Raw genomic sequence first — 21,112 nt, 5'->3', positions numbered from 1 at the left:
TTTGATTTCTCATTATCCATTTCTCCCTCAGCATCCCTACCCTCCCTTCCCCCGCAAAACACATGTAGGGCTGATACAGCCTTATTCTTTAGCCTTTGTTATATGCAATCAAAAAAAAAGAAAATTTTGTTTAGACCCTCTACTTCTACTAAATGAGGATTATGCTTCACCTTGCATTCAAGATGTTTTGTAACCTGATCCCCAATCTTCCTTTCCAGCCTTATCCCCCCACCACTATTCTGCATATCTGTACCTCAGTCACCTTTGACTAGTTAGACTTGCACATTCCTGCCTGACCCCTTTGCTTCTACTGTTCCTTCTACCTTGAACCATACACATGCTCAGTGAAGAGGAAGCTCTCAAGCAGGAATTCCATCTTACTCATTTCTTTGTATCTACCCCAGCATATAGCCTTTGTACAGAACTTTGCTCGTAGGCCTTCGGTAATTATATGGTAACGTAATACATAAAATGTGAACAAAACTGTCATGCTTTGGGGGAATATTTCAGAAACAGCCCAGTCCTGTGGAGTACAAGAAGACTGATGCTCCTCAACCAGATGTGAAGGAGGACGAAGAAGAAAAGGAAGAGGAAAAGGAAAAGGGAGATGAGGAGGAGGAAGGTGAAGAGAAACTTGGTAAGAAGTAGACCCCAAAATATCTGCTTTAAACCAACATCCTAAGAAGATGTTTCAAACCCTTATAAGCAAGTTACTGTCAAGATTGTTTCAGACTCTAGAGGTGTGTTCTAATGCTGATTTTCTAGTTACCAAAAACAAGTATAAGATTTTGCTCAGTTGTTTTGCTTTGTTTTCTGTCTTAGAAGAGAAGCAAAAAAGTGACGTTGAAGAAGATGGTGGCACTGTCAGTCAAGAGGAGGAAGATAGGAAACCTAAAGCAGAGGTAATAGAAAGGGGGAGAGTATATCTTAATGTTTCAGGCAACTCAGTGAAGGTACATTTAAGTAGAGAGTATTTTCATAGGGTAATTTTCAATGGCTGTGGCAGTAAAAATTCCATTACAGCCAATTTTGTAAAAGTGGAATTCTTAGCACTAAAAAATTAAATTTCAAATTACATCTGAATCTCAAAAGTATTTTCTGTGCTGAAAATGGTTTTCTGTAATAAATAGAAGGTAAGGAAAGACTAACAAAATGCTTTCTAAGATGGCAGCTTCAGGTTATTATTTTACAGTTCTGTGTCATCATCTACCTCTCCTCACTGTGCCCTTAAAAATATTTATTGGACAAATCACTGCATTCTAAAATTTTTATCCCTCTTGCTGATGGAGTCATTCTTTCGTTCATTCAATAAATATTTGTGGAGTACCCATTGTGTACCAGGTATTGTTAGTGAACAAGACAGACAAAGATACGCTACATCTGGGGAACTTAAATTCTAGTGGAAGGAAACAGACAGTAAGCAGTAGACGTTATAAGGAAGTAAATGAGAACAGTATGTTAAAAAGCAATGGGCTATGAAAAATAAAAGTTGTACAGGAAAAGGTATTGGAAATGCTGGAGGCGGGGTATGTTGTATGTAATGTTAAAAGATGGTAGGTAGGCCTCAGTGGAGAGGTGACATTTGAGCAAAGACTTGAAAGAGATAAAGGACTTTGCCGTGGAGATGTCCATGGGAAGAGCATTCCTGAGAGAACAGCCGGTACAAGGGCCTGAAGTGGTAGTCTAGATGGCCAGTACGGTCAGTAGATTAAGAGGGTGGAGCAAAGGAACATGGGGAAGGCTCCAGATTAGGTGAGGCCTCCTAGGCTGTTGTAGGGGCTTGGCTTTTCCTCCTAGTGAAATGGGCAGCCATTGTAGGCTTTGGGGCAAAGGAGTGATCAGACCTGATTACTCTGGCTGCTATGTTTTTCACAGACCAGGGAGAATCAAGGAGCCTAGTTAGGAGATTACTGTAATAATCCAGGCAAGATATGGTGGCCCAGAGCAGGGTGATAGGAGAGAAGGATGTGAGCTTCTGATCTGGATTTTCTGGTGGATTGGATATGAGGTATGAGGGAAAGAGAATAGTCCACACCTTTCTTACCAAGGTCCCTTTTCTAAGCACTGCTGTTTCATTCTGATCCTTTCTGGAAACTACCCAGTTTCCATTTACAGCTACCACAACTCTGCCCTTCTATTGATAAAGGTCAATGTTGTTTATATTTTCAGTGGACGTATTCTGTCTCAACTAGAATGCATAGTTCTTTCAGGTAGGGACCAGTCTGTTTTTATATTCCCCAAACTTCCTCACACAATAAGTGTGTGTAGAGTAGAAGGAGCACTGGGTTTGTAGTCTTGAGTTTTATGTGGGACTCAGCTTTGATAGCCTTTAGTCCTCATGAATCTTTGAGGCTTTCTCAGCCTCAAAGTGGGACTAATGTGTCCACAGGCCAGTAGTTATTCAGGATTAAGCAGGATAACATGTGAAAGCCTGGTGTCTGGTCCTTTTTAAAGAAAATGCTTATAGGTTAGATTTAGAAAACAAAGACTGAATTAGAACACATACAATCCCACCACCTTTGAGCCAACATTGTTTTTGATGCATTTTCTTCCAATCATTTTTCTTTTCCTGTTTTTCCTCAGATGGGTTATACTCAGTCTGGCTCATTTGAAAACTTGGTGAACTTTTACTTTTTTAAAAAATATGCTAATTATAGTGAATTTCTTGTTTTTTCAACCAACAGGAGGATGAAATTTTGAACAGATCACCAAGAAACAGAAAGCCACGAAGAGAGTGAAACAATCTTAAGAACTTGATCTGTGATTTCCTCTCCCTGCCCTTCCCCTGCAAAGTGTGGGTCCTAGGAGAGGACCTGGCACATCTTAGGTTGAAACTCAGAAAACCTTCAGAGTCACCATCAACAGGTTCCAGCTGAACACTAGCCCGTGTAATTTTAAACATCTAGCAGTAAATAATTGCAGTTGTGACATAAAGGACCCTGTTTCTGTAGAAAGAAAGCATTTAACATAATGGTTGTGAAATGTAACATGAAGCAACTAACTTGTATTTTTTTTGTTTTTAAACATCTTTGTTTTTTAAAATAGAGTGATAGAACTTTGTCAGTCTTTAAAAATCTTGGCTTAATTTAATATATTAATCTGTCCATGCAGAAATAACACCAACCTTTAAAAATGCTAGGGGGCTGAATTTGAAGTAACTGATTTTGTTTTTTAAGTTTGGTATTACAAAACATTCACGTGTCTTTGTCCCTTAAAATTGATAATCATGTTTAAAGTGCAGTCATTTGTGGTTATAATCTTGTTTTGCTTGCTTCCATTATTCAATTCCTCCTAAGGAAATTGAGGAGAGTGATTGGATGGAAGCCCAAATTTATATAAAGGTTCTGTTAAAATTGTATTAAAAATAGACATACAAAAAGAAAAAAACTTTTCACTTGATGTTGGTTAGGCCGTGAAGTATGTGTGTTCTTTTGCCTTTGGAACAGCTCAGTTCCCAGACAGCTTTGCAGTTAGTGGAGGAGGTGGCATAATGTGGCGCTCGGGCATTCATTCTTCACACCCTGGGAGTGTCTGGGCTTCAGCCTTCTCAAGCAGGTGGCTTCTTAAGGAACGCTACCAGAGTAGAGGCAGATGTTTTCATCACATCTTCCACTGTGTTGACACTGTTTTACCTTCTCAATTTCCCCAAATTCCCAGCTTTCTTCTCTGCTATGCATTGTCTTCACAGCACAGCTTGCAGTCCGTTGCTGAAAATACTTATGAGCTCTGCATAGTGTTAAGCTTTACTGTGATTATGTGTATGTTTCTTCCTTTATTAAGCAGACCCACACCTTTCCAGGGTCAAAGTACACGATAGAATAGTGTCCTTCATCTTTACCATTTCTTTTACTCCGTGTAAAGACTTTAGAAGTGTAATCCAGAGGCGAGCCAATTCAGAATTGACTGTAATTGAACACAGGCTAAAAGTATTTATGGAGAAGTGACTTTTAGCATGAGTTTTCTGATTTTTGTAGCTGCTAAATCTTTTAAGTCTTTATTTGCAGTTCATGTAACAGTTCTGTCTTAAATTACATGATAAAGCAGTCCTGTTCAAAACTTTTTTTAAGTATGTGGCTTGTATAATTTTTAAGAAATGATCTTAGGTTTGTTTTTTCATGTGGAATGCAGATGGGTGCTATCAGAGCCTCTCCCCCATCACTATAGTGTAATAACATCATTATTACACCACACTGAAATGTATTCAGAATTAGATTTTTTTTTAGCTTTATTGTTTTTTCAGAGGTGTTTCAAGTGTACCGATGATACTGTTCCTTGCACTGAATATATAAACACTCCAGAGTGTTTATATTGGGGAGATATTGGGGAGGAAGTATATTCATAAAAGATGAAGGCTGTATCTGTTTATTTTGTTTATCTTCAGTTTTTTTACTGGTTCACTTAAATTCTTATGAGGGTGGGATGCATTTTTCTTACTGTTCAGTGCTTTATCCTTTTCATCTGTTGTTCTGTGGTCACAGTGACCTTAGCTATGTAGCAGACTTTCCCAAATGTATTGAGTGCAAATAAACAGTTACTTAGCAAGACCTGAAAATATGTCTGCAGGTTTCTCCTTGAAGCAAGTGTGTGGGATCATTGCATTTCCAGAAATCTGCCTTCTTTACCCTCCATTGACATTACGGTTTCTTCCAGCTGAGCTGTGGAATAACAAGTATAAATCAGTAGACTGTTCATTTGCCTTTCCAAGGGTAATTTAGCAACGTTTGTCCAAAAAAAGAAAGACAAAACAAAAAGTCATTTCTTGGTTTTCTTTTCACTCTTTGTTGAAGGTGCAGCCTTCTAGGTGCACCTAGAAGTCTGACACATTAATGAATGACCAGCAGCAGTATTCAGCTCTTTAAAAGGCACTTACATTATGATTTTACATGCTGGTTATTTGTCCCATTGTTGTAAAATGCCCACTCCATCAGATGTGTTCCTCAGTTTCTCTCATCCATAAAATACTCTTCATTTTTCTCCAATTGTTGCGTTACTAAATGGTATTACATTAAAGCCCTGTGTTAAGCATCTGCTTTTGACTGACCTTCTTTCATAATAACCTTCAATTTGTGTGTTTTACTGGTTCAATAGTGGGTTGATCTTCCTTTAATTGACTACTACATGAAATTTTCTAATATTGCAGAAACTATTATGGACGATGAAATAATTACTACATCTCACCACGTGGATTTGAATATAATTCAGAGTAGGCTTTGCATCCTTTTCCTGCTGGATTGGGGTTCAGTATTTCAGTTCTATAATAGGTATAGCAGCTCAGAAAGGGAATGGTAATTTGTAGATTATTCTTTGAGATTTATGGGAACCATTCGACTTTTAAACATTTATTAGAAAATAAATCTTTGTTCAGAATCAGACTCCATCTTTTATATATTCCTACATATTTCAGGGATATTTTTGAACATTAGGCCATAACTTTTTTATGCAGTATTATTAGGCTTTTGAATTGCTTACTGAAGAGTACCCAAAATGTACTGCTGCTCCTAGTTACGATTATCTTTCCCATTAGAAAAGAAATTTATTTAATTCTGGTGTAAAATTTATGTTTGAAGAATGGTAAAAGCAAGACTATGTTATGGCGTTCATGAGCCCTAAGCACTATTGCCTTGGTGGGCAACTTGTATTTTTTACTGCATTTGTATAAAAACAAGTACTATGTGAATAAGGACTCAATTTTTTCTTCTGATTTTAAAGTAAAACATTTTCATTGGCCTAGTAATAAGTTACTGTACCAAAGTTTGAGCTGTTTATGGTGTCTCTCATTGTGCAGCCTTTTGGCACCTCCTGTTTAACTTTTTAGCAGTTAGGGTGCCAATACCTGTCTCTAGTTTGTCTTGGCCCAACAGAGACGGTCTGTAGTTTCATTGCTCCTGTTTTTTCCCCTACAGTCTCCCACTCCCTTTGCCTACTAGGTATAATACTAGAGTGTAATTGTCTTTAGTTGTATTTTGTTGAGATTCAGTTTTACCTAACAGACCATCTTTTAAATGTAAAGCTTGCAGGCCAGGCTCCCTGTTTTTTTACTGAAGCATCATCCTTTGCAGTTCTACCCCCACACACCAGAAAAGGAGCTAGACTCCTTCACATCCTCTTCTTCCTGTCTGCTAGGGCTTTTGTTGTTGTAGTAATTGAACTTCTGAAATTTGTTCAAAATTTATGTAAGGGAAGATTATATAGTCTCGATGATTCAGAACAGCGCGAGAAGAAACCTCTTCACCTCACCCGTGTACAATTCTTACCAATTGTGAGGCTGAATGTGAGCCGTGAGGTCGAACGAAAACAGCTGACACTGAAAAACCCTGGATACTTTTTAACTTATCAAAGCCCCATTTAAGAAGCTACAGGAGGAATAAAATGATGAAGCGCTATGGTGCCGGGAGCGTCTGGATCTGGAGGGTTACGCCGCGCCGACTGCCCGTCTTTCCGCGGCGGACCCGGAAGGGCCTGTCCGCGTGAGGCGGCGTTTAGAGCCGGCTCTTGTCGGTCACTTACATGGATGAGGAGGACTGAAGCCCGCCCACCTGCTTCCCTCCGCCTCACTTGAGAGTTCCTTTTAAACTGCGCACGGGAGCAGCCCCAGCGCGCCTCTTGCGTGCTAGGCCCCGCCCCTCGGGCGGCCCGTTCTTCCTTCTCTGTTTGGCCGCAGTCCCTGTTCATCAGCTGTGACGCCGCTTTCGCCTGCCGGAGCCCCGCCCTTTTCCGAGAGCCCTGAAAACAATTTTAAGATGGCGGCGGCGGCGGCGGCGCGCAAAACAATGGGGCAGGGGCGGCGGGGACAGGCCGAGGCCTGAAGTGGGCAGCGAGCGACTGCCTGGGTTGGGCCGAGCGGGGCCAGAGGAAGACCCCCGCCGCGCACGAGCCCGCTCCGCAGCTTGCGGGGCCATGGCGTGGCCGTGAGGCAGCCGGGCAGCCGGCGGGGAGCGGAGCCTGCCGTGCCAGCCGGCCCCGAGAGGCCCGCCTCGGGCCCGGCCCGTGCAGCCCGCGGCCCATGGTGCTGCCCACCTGCCCCATGGCGGAGTTCGCGCTGCCGCGACACAGCGCGGTCATGGAGCGCCTCCGCCGGCGCATCGAGCTGTGCCGGCGCCACCACAGCACCTGCGAGGCCCGCTATGAGGCCGTATCGCCCGAGCGCCTGGAGCTCGAGCGCCAGCACACCTTCGCCCTCCACCAGCGCTGCATCCAGGCCAAGGCCAAGCGCGCCGGCAAGCACCGGCAGCCGCCCGCCCCGGCCCCAGCTCAGGCCCCGGCCCCGGCGCCCGCCCCGGCCCCCCGCCTCGACGCCGCCGATGGCCCAGAGCACGGCCTCCCGGTCGCGGTGAGTAGGGCTCGGGGAGCAGCCCCTTCCTGGGAGATGCTGCCCCTGACGCCGCCCAGGGCCCTTTGAGACTTCCCCAGTGCCCGCAACTTCTCTGGTCTGACTCAGGGGAGGCTAACATGGCAGGGACTGAGTGGTTGTCATCTGCGGGAAATGGCACTGTGGCGTTACTTTGGGAAAACATGACCCTAAGGACCTTACATTAAGGTCCCGGGTGGGAAGGCTGGCGAACTGTCGGTGAAAGGTTTTTCTTCCAGATTGGATTCCGAAATTTTGAAAACTTTATTTTGGAAGAGACTGGCATTTAAGTTGCCTGTGATAGTGGCTTCATTTATTCTGCAAATGTTCATTGGGTCCTTGCTCTTTGCAGGGTCAGGGCTTAAATATGGAAATAAAACGGCCTTTAGTTGACCAAACTGTTCTGCATGGAAAATCAAGAATCTTTGGAAATCTTAGTAAAGATATAGTACTGCTCATTGAGGTGTACAAAGGTATTCTTTATTTAGGCAACCCTGAAATTTGTGAATTTGTGATTCCAGCAATACTGTTGACAAAGCCAGTTTTCATTATAAGCCTGTTTAAAACCTCTGATGATATTAGAGTTTGTTGGTAAATTATTATGCCCTTTGGGTTCTCAGTAGATATTCGGGAAATTTGTTGGTTAGAGGTTTTCCTTCCTGAGACTGATTATAAGGTTCCTTGCTGTTGTTTTCTTGGTAATTTAAAGTTTAGAACAAATGTTACCAATTTAATTTGTGTGTTTTTAAATTCATGCCTCTGTTAAGGTCTCACCTGGGCTGTTGCAGTACTCTTCCCTAATTAGTCTTAAGGTGTTCGGTCTCTTTCACCCTTTAAATGCTAGGTGTGTCACAGCCCCTATGCTCTGTTTGAATTATTTTCCTTGTTCTCTCCCACACTAGCTTGGGCTACTGGACATCTCATTGCTTATTGTTATCAAGTCTTACATAGTCAAGTCTTCTCATCCTCACTTTTCTTGTCTGTAAACTGAGGATGTGTTTGGTTTCCTCTAGGATTTTTATAAGACTCAAAAGAAATGAGTGTCGATATGAAAAATATTTCATAAATGGAAAGGCTGCCTGCAGGACCCTCCCCCATCACCTTTCAGAATCCTGACATCCTTCAGGGCCATCTCATCTTCCTCTTTAAAACCAGTTTCCACCCTACCCCACAGCAGTTAGAATCTCCTTTGTCAAAACATTTAGGAAATGTATTGTCTATGCTATTTATTTTAAGCGCAACGTCACATAGTACTTTAGGACATGTCTTGCAAACAGACTGTAAGCCCTGGGAGACAGGGAGGGGTGCAGCTCACAGTCAAAGGAAAGACTTTTAAGAGTTGTGGGGGGTGGGCTTCCCTGATGGTGCAGTGGTTAAGAATCCGCCTGCCAATGCAGGGGACACGGGTTGGAGCCCTGGTCCGGGAAGATCCCACATGCCGCGGAGCAACTAAGCCCGTGTGCCACAACTACTGAGCCTGCGCTCTAGAGCCCGCGAGCCACAACTACTGAGCCCACGTGCCACAGCTACTGAAGCCTGTGCGCCTAGAGCCAGTGCTCTGCAGCAAGAGAAGCCACCACAATGAGAAGGTCGCACACCACAACTAGAGAAAGTCCACGCGAAGCAATAAGACCCAACACAGCCAAAAATTAATTAATTAATTAATTTTTAAAAAGAGTTGTGGGTAGTAATTCCGTGTAAGTAAATAGTGAAAGCTCATAAAAATCTCAATTTTACACTCACATAGTTACCTTGAACCACCCCCTAGAATGTATATTAGTAGTGATTCAGTTTGTTTAAAGAGACTAAGAATTTAGATCCCCTATGATATTTTTAGTCCTAAACTACTAGAGAGAAATTGGACATGCTGTTTGAAGAGAAATTAATTCTGAGTGTGTTAGAACTTGAGTCTGGCCTGTCAGTCATTCTTTTGGGTGATTAGGTATGCCATGTTATGTTGATGTCTTATCGCATTAAACCTTGACCCATGGATTTCATGAGTTAAACTTTAGAATGGAATTGCTCTTCAACCTCCTTACTAGGAAGAAGGACCTTTTTCACTTCAGTCTCCAAGTGATTCTAGGTGAGCTCTTTGGCCTTGGAGTGGGGTTTTAGGAATGGAAGATCAGTGTCACTAAGAACACAGTGGCTTGTTCCGTTTTAGTGGCTCCTTCAGTTCAGAGAGGGGGAGAGTCCTTGCCTTGGTAGGATTTTGGCTTGGAGAGAGAGCACAGCTTTGCCAGAGAAATGGAGGGGAGAAAGTGCCTCTCAGTCATTGTTATTTTTGACAATTCTGTGTATGTTTTTGATCTAATTAATATTCCTTACATAAGGAATATTATTCTTATTTTTTTTCCAAATGTCCTGTAGTACTCTTAGGCAGTCGTTTCATAGCAAAGTTACCATTGGTAAACCATTTGTACAAGTGAAAAGGGATCAAGTCAAATTACTAGTAGAGTACACCTTCTGCTTATGTTTTTCCCCTTCTTAGGATATTCCACCACAACAAAACCTTGACCACTATCTTCCTACTGTAGATACTGTTAGAGATGGATCAGAAAGAGTGCTTCAGACTTTTTTCTACTCTAATTGTCAAGGAATTACCTCATTAGGTTTTCTTCATACTGTGTGTGCTCATTAAAAACCAAATAGTAGTTTTCTAATGATAGGATTGACTTTTTTTTTAATTTATTTATTTTATTTATTTATTTTTGGCTGCGTTGGGTCGTCATTGCTGCACGGGGGCTTTCTCTAGTTGCAGCGAGTGGGGGCTACTCTTTATTGCGGTGCACGGGCTTCTCATTGCGGTGGCTTCTCTTGTTGCGGAGCACGGGTTCTAGGCATGTGGGCTTCAGTAGTTGTGGCACGTGGGCTCAGTAGTTGTGGCACACAGGCTCAGTAGTTATGACACAAGGCTTAGTTGCTCCGCGACATGTGGGATCTTCCTGGACCAGGGATCTAACCCGTGTCCCCTGCATTGGCAGGCAGATTCTTAACCACTGCGCCACCAGGGAAGTCCAGATTGACTTCTTTGTATTAGGGATGCCAGATAATAGAGAATTATCCACTCACTTTATACATTCATTCTGTCATGAAAATAGTCTTCTACAATAGCTTGAACATTTCCTTTTAGTAAAAATTTTTTTTAATATTTATTTATTTTGGCTGCACCTGGTCTTAGTGGCAGCACACGGGATCCTTGCCGTGGCACGTGGACTTCTTAGTTGCAGCATGCATGTGGGATCTAGTTCCCTGACCAGGGCTTGAACCCGGGCCCCCCTGAATTGGGAGTGCAGAGCTTCAGCCACTGGACCACCAGGGAAATCCCTCTTTTAGTAAAATGTTATAAAGGTTTATGCCACATCCCCTTATCCACCATTGTCACACTTTTGCTGCTTACTCCTTAAGTCGTTGTGATAGTCTACCAAGAAATTTGACGGTTGCATGCCAACCATTCATGGAAGTTGCCTTTCCTGCTTAGTTTAGGCATGCAGTATTTCTCTCTCTCTTTTTTTTTCTTTTTCTTTTTATTCTTTTAATAAGATCTTTCACAGGACAGAAAAATTTAATTTTGATAAAATCCAGTTCATAATCATTTATTTTATGAATTGTGTTTTGGTGTTATGTTTAAGAACTCTTTTTATACATCTCTAGATTCAAAATGTTCATATTTTGTCGAGGATTTTTTGCATTTAAGTTCATGTAAAATGTTAATCTGTAATTTCCTTCCTTTCTCTCTTCTTTCCTCTTTTTCTTTCTTCTCTGTTTTTAACTTTTATCTGTACATAACTACACAAATAGTACAAAGAACATCTGCATACCCTCCTCTTAGATTCTACCCATTGTCATCATCATGCCCCATTTGCTTTATCGTTTGCATACATACCTCTTTCTGTCTTCTCTTTCTCCCTAAAACTTTTGTTCTCTGAACCACCTGTGAGAACACTGCACATATGGCTCTCTACCCCAAACACCCAGTGTGTACCTTCTAAGAGTTAAGATAAGATGCGTGAAATCTTAATAATGATTTTGTAGACCGAACTTGTGTAGGAATTATGTAAATAACAAATTATTTTTAGGGAGTAGATATTTCTAAACATAAAACAGACATTGTTCTATAATCATATGGGATAATTTTAGAGAAAAGATGACTAATGTGGTTTTAGAATCCCATTTCTTCCTGTAACATTTGCGACCTTGTCATAGTACCATCTTTCCTTTTTTATCTTCAGTATCCCCTTTCCCACTGGGTCCTTCCCTTTAGCTTGAAACAGGAGCACATATTCTCCTTTCTTTTGTCTTTTCTCACCCTCAAAATAGTATTCTATCTCCTTCCTTCCCTTTGTGCTTTCCACTGCACTTCCCATTTACTCATTGCCCCATTGTAATCTGCCTTCTACCTCTTTTACTTTTCCAAAGCTGCCCCCTTAAAGGACACCAAAGATGGAATTACCAAATTCAGTGGCTTCTTAGTCATCATTCTTTTTGACTTCCTCCTTCCTAAGGTTCTTCTCTTAGCTTCTACTCTCTTCTGATTTTCTTTCCAGCTTTCTGACTTTTTTGGTCTCCTTCCTGCTTTCCCTTATTAATTCATGCAACAAATATTTGAGTGCCTACTGTGGGCCAGAGCATATTTTAGTTGCTAGGGATACAGCAGTGAACAAGACAGATTGAAACTCTGCTCTTACGGAGACAGATCAATAATTTTTAAAATTAATTTTAAGTTATAATAAATGCTAAGAAAAAATTTAAAGAGTTATGTGATACTGAGTGATTTGTAGCAGCAGCTTTAGATATGGTAGTAGCAGCTTTGTCTTAATTTGGCCTGAATGACAGGAGTTTATGAATCAGCTGAAAGTTTCAGAAAAGAACATTCCAGTTAGAACCATCAGCACAAAGTCTTGGAGGCAGGAACCTTCTGAGCTTGCATGAAGACAGAAAGGAGGTCAGTGTGCCCAGAGCAGCAGGTGTGCAGCTGGTATGAGTAAGCAAGGATCAGATCAGGTGCAGTGAGAAGCAATAGCAGGATTTTAAGCAAAAACATCACATGATCTAACATTTTTTAAAGGCCATTCTGGTGCTAGATGGAGGATGTCTGGTATTGGTCTGGGTGAGAGTGGATGCAGTTAAAGCTTTTGCAATGTCTAGGCTGGGGCTGGTGGTAGTAGTGCAGATGGAGAGGAGGAGATGGATTCTGGACAGCTTCTTAAGGCAGAGGTGACAGAGGTTGCTGATGGACTAGATGGATTGGATGGGGGCAAATGGGAGGCGTTGAAGGGAATTCCAATTTTTTTGGCTTGAGAAACTTTCTTTGCACACTTTTTAAACATTCATGGTCCCCAACCAACTAAATTCTCTACTTTTTTCACTCAGTTTTCTTTTCCTGGGTTAATGTCATTGATTTTTTTTTTTAATATTTATTTATTTGGCTGCGTCGGGTCTTAGTTGTGGCATGTGGGATATTTGTTGCAGCATGTGGGATCTTAAGATTGTGGCGCTCGGGTTCTTCGTTGCAGTGCACAGGCTTCTCTCTAGTTGTGGTGTGCGGGACTCCAGGGCGCCCAGGCTCAGTAGTTGTGGCACGTGGGCTCTCTAGTTGTGGCTTGTGGGCTTAGTTGCCCTGCGACATATGGGATCTTAGTTCCCCGACCAGTGATCGAACCCGCATCCCCTGCATTGGAAGGCGGATTCTTAACCACTGGACCACCAGGGAAGTTCCTGTCATTGATTCTTTCATGGCTTCATCTATCACCTGTAATAATGAGATTCTCCAGATATCTCTACCAAGGTTCAGATCCAGCTGTCTATTGGACATTTCCACTTTGATTTCCCACATGTCCAAAAGGAACTCTCCCTTTTTCTTGCCAGTCTTATGTTTCTTCAGAGTATTTTCCCTAGTCCAGTCATCCAAAGTAGAAACTTGGGAATTATCCACTCCTTTTCTTCATTTCCTGTTTTTTTGAGTTTTGTGTTTTGGGGTTTTTTTTTGTTTTGGTTTGGTTTTTTTGGGGCACGCTCTGCAGCATGCGGAATCTTAGTTCCCCGACCAGGTATTGAACCAGTGCCCCCTGCATTGGGAGAGCAGAGTCTTAACCACTTGGCCCGCCAAGGAAGTCTCTATTTCCGTCTTTAAGTTGGTTATTTGTTCAACCAACATTGAGCTCCTGCTGGGAGCCAGAAATTGTGGTGGTGCCAGACCTGTGTGTCATGCAGTCTCTTGGGGAGTAGGTAGTAAACAGTTCATTGCAAAGCCCTGTTGAGGGCTGAAAAGCCTGTGGGAATACTAGGAAAGGGATGCCCCTTGGGTGAAGTTGGGTAAGTTTTAAAGACTTGACTTTTAAAATGGGTCTTAATATTTTGCCAGATGTTTTCCCAAAGGGCGTTATATGAAACGCTAATTTCATAGGCTGTTAAAAGAGTTCTAGAGTTGAGCAAATTTGGGTGACACTGGGATAAACAAATTTAAAGTTTCCTTTATTTAGGATATTTCCAAACATTTAATAGGCTAATATGCATGCGGACTTGAGCTCTTATCAGGGGGCATCTAATAGGATTTTGATTTCTGTGGGAAACTAAGCAAAAGCACAAAATTATGACAGTGAGTAAATCTTTGAATTTAAGGCTTAAAGTGCCAGAGAGGCTGGAAGATAAAACTGGAAAGGTAGGAGTCATATCACGAAAAGCTTTGTCTTTGATACTGGGTGTTTGGACTGAATAATTTTGAAACATTGTGAATCCTGCCTCACACATTTTATGTTGACATTTTGAACTTTTCATCCTAAGTTTTTAAGCTTATGAAAAATTATAATGCATTGGTTGTGTTAATCAATTGTATATTAAATTACTGTAACAATTTATTAAGTGAAATATATGAAATAAGAAATTTATGTAACACATAAGTGCTACATATGTTTAATGTGAATCAACTATTTTAAAAAGAGAAAAGAAAAAGGGTAAAAATGCTGTTTATAGTTGCAGAGGATATAACTTCCAGAGAATTATAAATACTAACATTTAAAAATAAAATGGTTATATCATTTTTTAAAATGTTGCCAGTGGAACCTGAATACTTTAGTGATATGCTTTCATCAACCATTTAAAGAATGCTTTTCTTTAACAGAAATTTTGTTTATTTTAAGAAGGTTTATTTATGATTTTTTTAAAATTAATTTATTTATTTTACTGCGTGTGGGCTTTTCTCTAGTTGCGGCAAGCCGGGGGATACTCTTTGTTGCGGTGCATGGGCTTCTCATTGCGGTGGCTTCTCTTGTTGTGGAGCACTGGCTCTAGGCGCGTGGGCTCAGTAGTTGTGGCACGCGGGCTCTAGAGCAAGGCTCAGTAGTTGTGGCGCAAGGGCTTAGTTGCTCCGCGGCATGTGGGATCTTCCCGGACCAGGGCTCAAACCCGTGTTCCCTGCATTGGCAGGAGGTTTCTTAACCACTGTGCCACCAGGGAAGTCCCTGTTTTTTTAATTTATTATTTTTGGCTGCGTTGGGTCTTCGTTGCTGCGTGCGCAGGCTTTCTCTAGTTGCAGTGAGCGGGGGCTACTCTTTGTTGTGGTGCGCAGGCTTCTCATTGCAGTGGCTTCTCTTGTTGTGGAGCACGGGCCCTAGGCGTGCAGGTTTCACTGGTTGTGGCACGCAGGCTCAGTAGTTGTGGCGCACAGGCTTAGTTGCTCCGTGGCATGTGGGATCTTCCCAGACCAGGGCTCGAATTCACTTCCCCTGCATTGGCAGGCAGATTCTTAACCATTGTGCCACCAGGGAAGTTCTAACAGAAATGTTAAATCATTCCTTTTTCTTGGAACTTGCATTTCTTTTTCCTTTTCTTTCTTTCTTTCTTTTTTTTTTTTATTGGAGTATAGTTGATTTACAGTGCTGGGCTAGTTTCAGGCACACAGCAAAGTGATTCAGCCCTACACACATATATATCCGTTTTCATATTCTTGTCTCTTATAGATTATTACTATACAGTAAATTCCCTTTTTGCTCTTTTTAAAGTTGATTTATAGGGAATTCCCTGGCAGTCCAGTGGTTGGGACTCCACGCTTTCACTGCTGAGGGCCCGGGTTTGATCCCTGGTCATGGAACTAGGATCCCACAAGCCACATAGCGTGGCCAAAAAAAAAGTTGATTTATACAAAAGAATATATGTAGCATTTATAGGTTCTGTGTGTTATATATATTTCTTATTTCAGTAAGTGGAATTACAGTAAATTAGTATACAACAAATAACAAGCACATTATAAATTTTTATAAATAATTAAGCAAAAAAAGTACAGGTTTATTATACATGCCTCCCTTAATGAGATGGATGAGGCTTTTCCCATCTCAATTTGTTCACATAACTGTGGATGAATATTACTTGCTGACAAAATGATAGTTCTTAATTCTTTTCCTATTTTTTGTTTGTTTTTATACATTTAAGTTCCAGTAATCCTTGTTCATATAAGTATAAAAGGAAGAAATTTAATTATACAATGTTAATCAAGTTTTTGAAATTTGAGTTGGTATGCCAAAAATCACACAGTGATATGTATCATCAAAATTAATTTACCAATTAGACGACAGCTTGGTTTGGTACACTTTCAACTTTAATGAAAGCAGAGAATTAGAAACCATCTCACTTACAAAAGGATAATCTAGTCGTCAGTCATTCACTTTCTCAGTTATGGAGAAATGAAACACAGAGGCTTTACATTTATCAATTGATTGTTGATTATACCTGTTATTCTTTCACTTAGAAGGACCTTGTTTAACCTAATATACTCAGAATTGATTGGGAAAATCAAAATACTGTTCATTTCAATACACCTTTGCCAATACAGTATTTTTTGATAAAACATTTTTATTTGCTTTAGATATATTTTCATCAAAACCTTAGAGCTGTGACTGTAGCTTGTTTAATGTATGAAAAATGTCTACCTAATTGGCAAAATGAGTCTCCATTTTCAAGTTAATCAGCTTTCTGTCAGAAAAAGTTTGCTTCATTTTTCAAATACAAATAATACTATACAACCCTGTGAGTACCATCTCACTTTTCTAAGGGAGAGTTCAAGAGCATGGAGCCTTGTCGTGAGTTTTGTTGCCTGCATAAAATACTGTGCATTGCCTGCATGTATTTTATTCATATTAAGCATTCATTTGAAGAGCTATATGTTATTTGGTTAGTTGAGGATGGAAGAATGATGTCTTTAAATGAAAAATATCACCACTCCTGCTGCCCACTCTATGGCAGTCTTAATTCAAAGCATCCCAACTCGCAGGCCAAACTTTGGCAATTTAAGTGCTCAAGGCCCTTAAGTCAGTGAAGAACTATTGTGCCTAGCAGAGCAACAGAAGAGACTGGTATACGGTGAACATTTGGAGCAGCATGTCATTGGGGTGGCATCTGGCACCATGGGAATGAAACCCATGTGCAACACTCCAAGGTCCCTAAAATACTTTTAATGCAGTTCTTTGAAAATGGCCTGATTTCTCTAGGTGTCTTTACGCGTATGCCTTTCCCTAGTCTCATAATGCCTGACACCTGCTCACCATTCAGAACTCTGCTCATGTGCCATCTCCTCTAGGACCTCTTTCCTAAGTCCCTCCTCTAGCCAGGCTAGGTACTTAAACCTATGCCAGAACAACCACACTGAGCTTTAATTAGCGTGTTTGCCGCTCTCCATTATACTATGAGCAATCTGAGAGCAAGACCAGTAGTTTAGCACCAGACCTCACACATATTTGGCAGTCAGCAAGCATCTGTTGAATGAATGTTAATGATATTGTGGAAGGAGCTCTGAATTGAGAGTCAGAAGCTGTATGTTTTTAGGCTGGGATCATTTCAGAGGTGGAGTTGACAGAGCTAAGACAGTAGGCCCTGATTTGTACCGCCATGTTCATTGCAGCCTTGTTCATAGTAGCCAAGAGGTGGAAGCAATCTGAGTTTCCATCAACAGATATGAATGGATGAAGAAAATGTGCTGTATACATACAGCGGACTATTATTAAGCCTTAAAAAGGAAGGAAATCTTGTCGTATGTTGAAACATGGATGAACCTTGAGGACATCATGCTAAATGAAATAAGCCAATTGCAGGAAGAGGAATACTGCATGATTCCACTTATCTGAGATATCTAAAATAGTGAAACTCTTAGAAACACAAAGTAGAATGGTAGTTGCCAAGGGCTGGAGGGAAGGGGAGAGTGGGAGTTGTTCAGTGGACGTAGAGTTTCAGTTTTGCTAGATGAAAAGTTCTAGAGATTTGTTGCACAGCAGTGTGCATATAGTTAACGCTACTGTACTGTACATATAAAAAAGATGGTAACTTTTATGATATGGTTTTTGACCACAAATTATTTTTGAAGTATAGTTGAATTAGTGTTGTGTTACTTATTGCTGTACAGCAGTGACTCAGTTGTACATAGATACATACATTCTTTTTCATATTCTTCTCCATTATGGTTTATCACAGGATACTGAATACAGTTCCCAGTATATATACCAGTTTGCATCTGCTAATCCCAAACTCCCCATCCAACCCTCTCCCCCCAACCCCATGGCAACCACCAATCTATTCCCTATGTTCCTGATTCTACTTCTGTTTCATAGATAGGTTCATTTGTGACCACAATTTTTTAAAAATTAATTACAAGACAAAAACTATGATTTTCCAAACGATATGCTTGGAAAATTTTTAGCAATTATAAGGGCTTTAGTTATTTATTTATTGGCCACACCTTGCTGGCATGTGGGATCTTAGTTCCACGACCAGGGATCGAACCAGTGCCCCCTGCATTGGAAGCACAGAGTCTTAACCACTCGACCACCAGGGAAGTCCCTAATAAGGGCTTCTTAATAAAGGCATATCAAGACATCCCTGGAGATGCAGTGGTTAAGAATCCGCCTGCCAGTGCAGGGGACACGGGTTTGAGCCCTGGTCCGGGAAGAACCCACATGCCGTGGAGCAACTAAGCCCATGCACCACAGCTACTGAGCCTGAGCTCAAGAGCCCGTAAGCCACAACTACTGAGCACATGTGCTACAACTACTGAAGCCTGTGCGCCTGGAGCCCGTGCTCCACAACAAGAGAAGCCACCACAATGAGAAGCCTGTGCACCACAACAAAGAGTAGCACCCACTGGCCACAACTAGAGAAAGCCCGTGCGCAGCAATGAAGACCCAACACAGCCAAAAATAAACAAACAAATAAATTTATTTAAAAAAGGATACTCTGTGGCAGAGTGTCATGTATATCAGAATTAGAGCGGTCCCCACTTATCTGCAGTTTTGCTTTCCACTGTTCCAGTTACCTGAGGTCAACCATTGTCCGAAAATATTAAGTAGAAAATTTTAGAAATAATTCATAAGTTTTAAATTAGGTGCCGTTCTGAGTAGTGTGAAGAAATCTTGTGCTCTGTCCCCCTGGGGACATGAATCATCCCTTTGTCTAGCATATTTACGCTGTATACCCTATACACCCTTTAGTCACTTAGTAGCCATCTGGGTTATCAGATTGATAGTCACGGGATTTAAGTGCATCTAACCCTCATTTTACTTAATAATGGCCCCAAAACACAAGAGTGGTGATGCCAGAATTTCAGAGATGCCAAAGAGAAAGTGTAAAGTGCTTCCTTTAAGTGAAATGTATAGATTTCAGTACTATCCCTGGTTTCAGTCATCCACTGGGGGTGCAACCCCCTGGATAAGGGGGAACTACTGTACTTGGGGCACTTTTTAACTATATATCTTCTTGCCTACTGATGCCCTCCCTTTTCCACCTCTCCCCTGACTTTCATCCCTTATCACTGCTAAAATGAGTCACTGTTATTCATGGGAATATGTCATATCCCTTAGTTGTGTGGAGGTTTGGTTTCAATTCTTCACTCTTTGGGTCATATTATACACCTACACCCTTGTAGGTGTATAATATACGTATATTATACGTATAATATACGTATAATATACGTATATTATATAATAATATAATATAGTATACGTCCCCATTCCTTGATTTGGAACTTGGATATATGACTTCCTTTGGCCAATGAGACGTTAATGAGAGGGATAAGAGGATATATTGTATTTATGAAACAATAATTTTTTAATTCAGAAAACAAAATCTTGGAAATATTATAAAAATATGAAATATGTGCATGAACTATACATATGAAATATGAGTAATTTTCCCAAAAAGTAAAGAAAAAGAAGACAAAGCCGAAAATAGAGAAGAAAATTAGAGGACCAGTGTAGGAGGTTGAACACCTGAAAAATAGAAGTTACTAGAAGAAAGAAATGATTTTAAAAATAATTTGAGGGACTTCCCTGGTTGTCCAGTGATAAAGAATCCACCTTCCAATGCAGGGGATGTGGGTTCCATCCCTGGTCGGGGAACTAAGGTCCCACATGCTGTGGGGCAACTAAGCCCGCACGCCACAATATTGAGCTCGTGTGCCTCAACGAGAGAGCCTGAATGCTGCAAACTACAGAGCCCACGTGCTCTGGAGCCTGCGCACCACAACTACAGAATCCATGCTCCCAGGAGCCTGCACGTCACAACTAGAGTGAGAAAACCTGCACACCATAGCTAGAAAGTAACCTGAGCGCCGCAACTAGAGAGAAGCCCAAGCGCTGCAACGAAGAGCCTGCGCACTGTAACAAAAGATCCCACGTGCCTCAACGAAGATCTCGTATGCCGCAACTAAGACCTGACGCAGCCAAAAAAATAAGGAAAATAAATAAATAAAATAAATATTTTAAAAATAATAATTGAGAATTTAAGGGCATGAGTTGCCAGATTAAAAGGGCGCACTGTGCCCAGCACTGGGGAAGAAAATAGACCCACGCCAGTTACAAATTCTGAACATTCAGTTTAAAGAAGAGATACAAACTTCCAGCATGGGGAGGCTAGGGTACTAGGTCATATATCAAGAATCAGAGTATCTTTGGACTTCTTGGCGGCACCATAGGAATCAAGAGGACAACAGTACAATGCTGAAATTCTGAAGTAAAATGATTACCAACCTAGAATTCTATACCTAGGCAAAGTATACAACAAGAATGAGTATAGAATAAAGTCATTTTCAGAAATTAAGGATTTAAAAAATTTTACCTGTCACCCTTTTTAAGAAGCTACTGCAAGAAATACTCCATCAATATTGAAAGAATAAATCAAGAAAGAGTAAGACATTAGATACAGAAAACAGGAGACCCAACAAAAAAAAAAATGACAGGGGTTCACTTGGAGGAGGATGATAAATGATACCAGGATGGCCTGTATTGATCATGTCTCTCCTTTCATGCTTTGCCAAGGACACTCATGGAAGTTTTCAGCTTTTCCCTGAGAGTGGGAGGTAGGCCACGTTGGGCTTAGAAGCAGAAGTACAGAGCAGCCCACTCTCACTGACCAGACTTCTGCTGCATGTCCAGCGCCTGGTCTACATGCTGCATGTCTTGCCATGTGCCCAACTGTGGAGAAACCTGTGTTTCCCAAGACTCACTCATGACCTCGCTTGCAACTTCCTCGGAGGGGACCTTGTCAACTTCCATAGAAGCAGAAGTCAGACCATGACCCAAGACTGCTCTGCTCACCTCCTTCTGGAGCCTCTGTCCAGTGAGATCAGTGCAGCTTGCTTCTTGCATGGCTGGTGTTTGCTTGCCCTCCCTTTTCAAGACTAGGTGGTATGTTGTTTGGGGATAGATTAAATGAGGGTGGTAGAACTATTATTAAAAGCAATTAACACAAAATCAGGATATTAGATATCTGTGTCAGGGGTTGAAG

At 41.3% G+C, this 21,112-nt stretch overlaps 2 protein-coding genes across 3 annotated transcripts in view; both read left to right on the top strand.

The window, feature by feature from the left end:
• CANX (calnexin) overlaps positions 1-5,027 on the top strand; it is a 32,325-nt gene extending 27,298 nt beyond the window's left edge. For both annotated transcript variants that reach the window (XM_004312950.3, XM_073802894.1), the window contains 3 exons: positions 511-637; positions 823-902; positions 2,685-5,027. In XM_004312950.3, coding sequence (XP_004312998.1) covers positions 511-637; positions 823-902; positions 2,685-2,738 — 261 coding nt within the window. In that variant the 3' untranslated portion in view covers positions 2,739-5,027. The remainder of the gene's footprint in view (positions 1-510; positions 638-822; positions 903-2,684) is intronic.
• Positions 5,028-6,720: 1,693 nt separating this feature from the next.
• MAML1 (mastermind like transcriptional coactivator 1) overlaps positions 6,721-21,112 on the top strand; it is a 46,020-nt gene continuing 31,628 nt past the window's right edge. Inside the window, exon 1 of the mRNA XM_019937425.3 lies at positions 6,721-7,330. Within this exon, the coding sequence (XP_019792984.1) occupies positions 7,004-7,330 (327 nt within the window). The 5' untranslated portion in view covers positions 6,721-7,003. The remainder of the gene's footprint in view (positions 7,331-21,112) is intronic.

This window comes from Tursiops truncatus, chromosome 3 (assembly GCF_011762595.2).
Source record: "Tursiops truncatus isolate mTurTru1 chromosome 3, mTurTru1.mat.Y, whole genome shotgun sequence".
NCBI lineage: Eukaryota > Metazoa > Chordata > Mammalia > Artiodactyla > Delphinidae > Tursiops > Tursiops truncatus.
The sequence above is the reverse complement of the archived record's forward strand: the minus strand, read 5'-3'. Positions and strand labels throughout refer to the sequence as shown.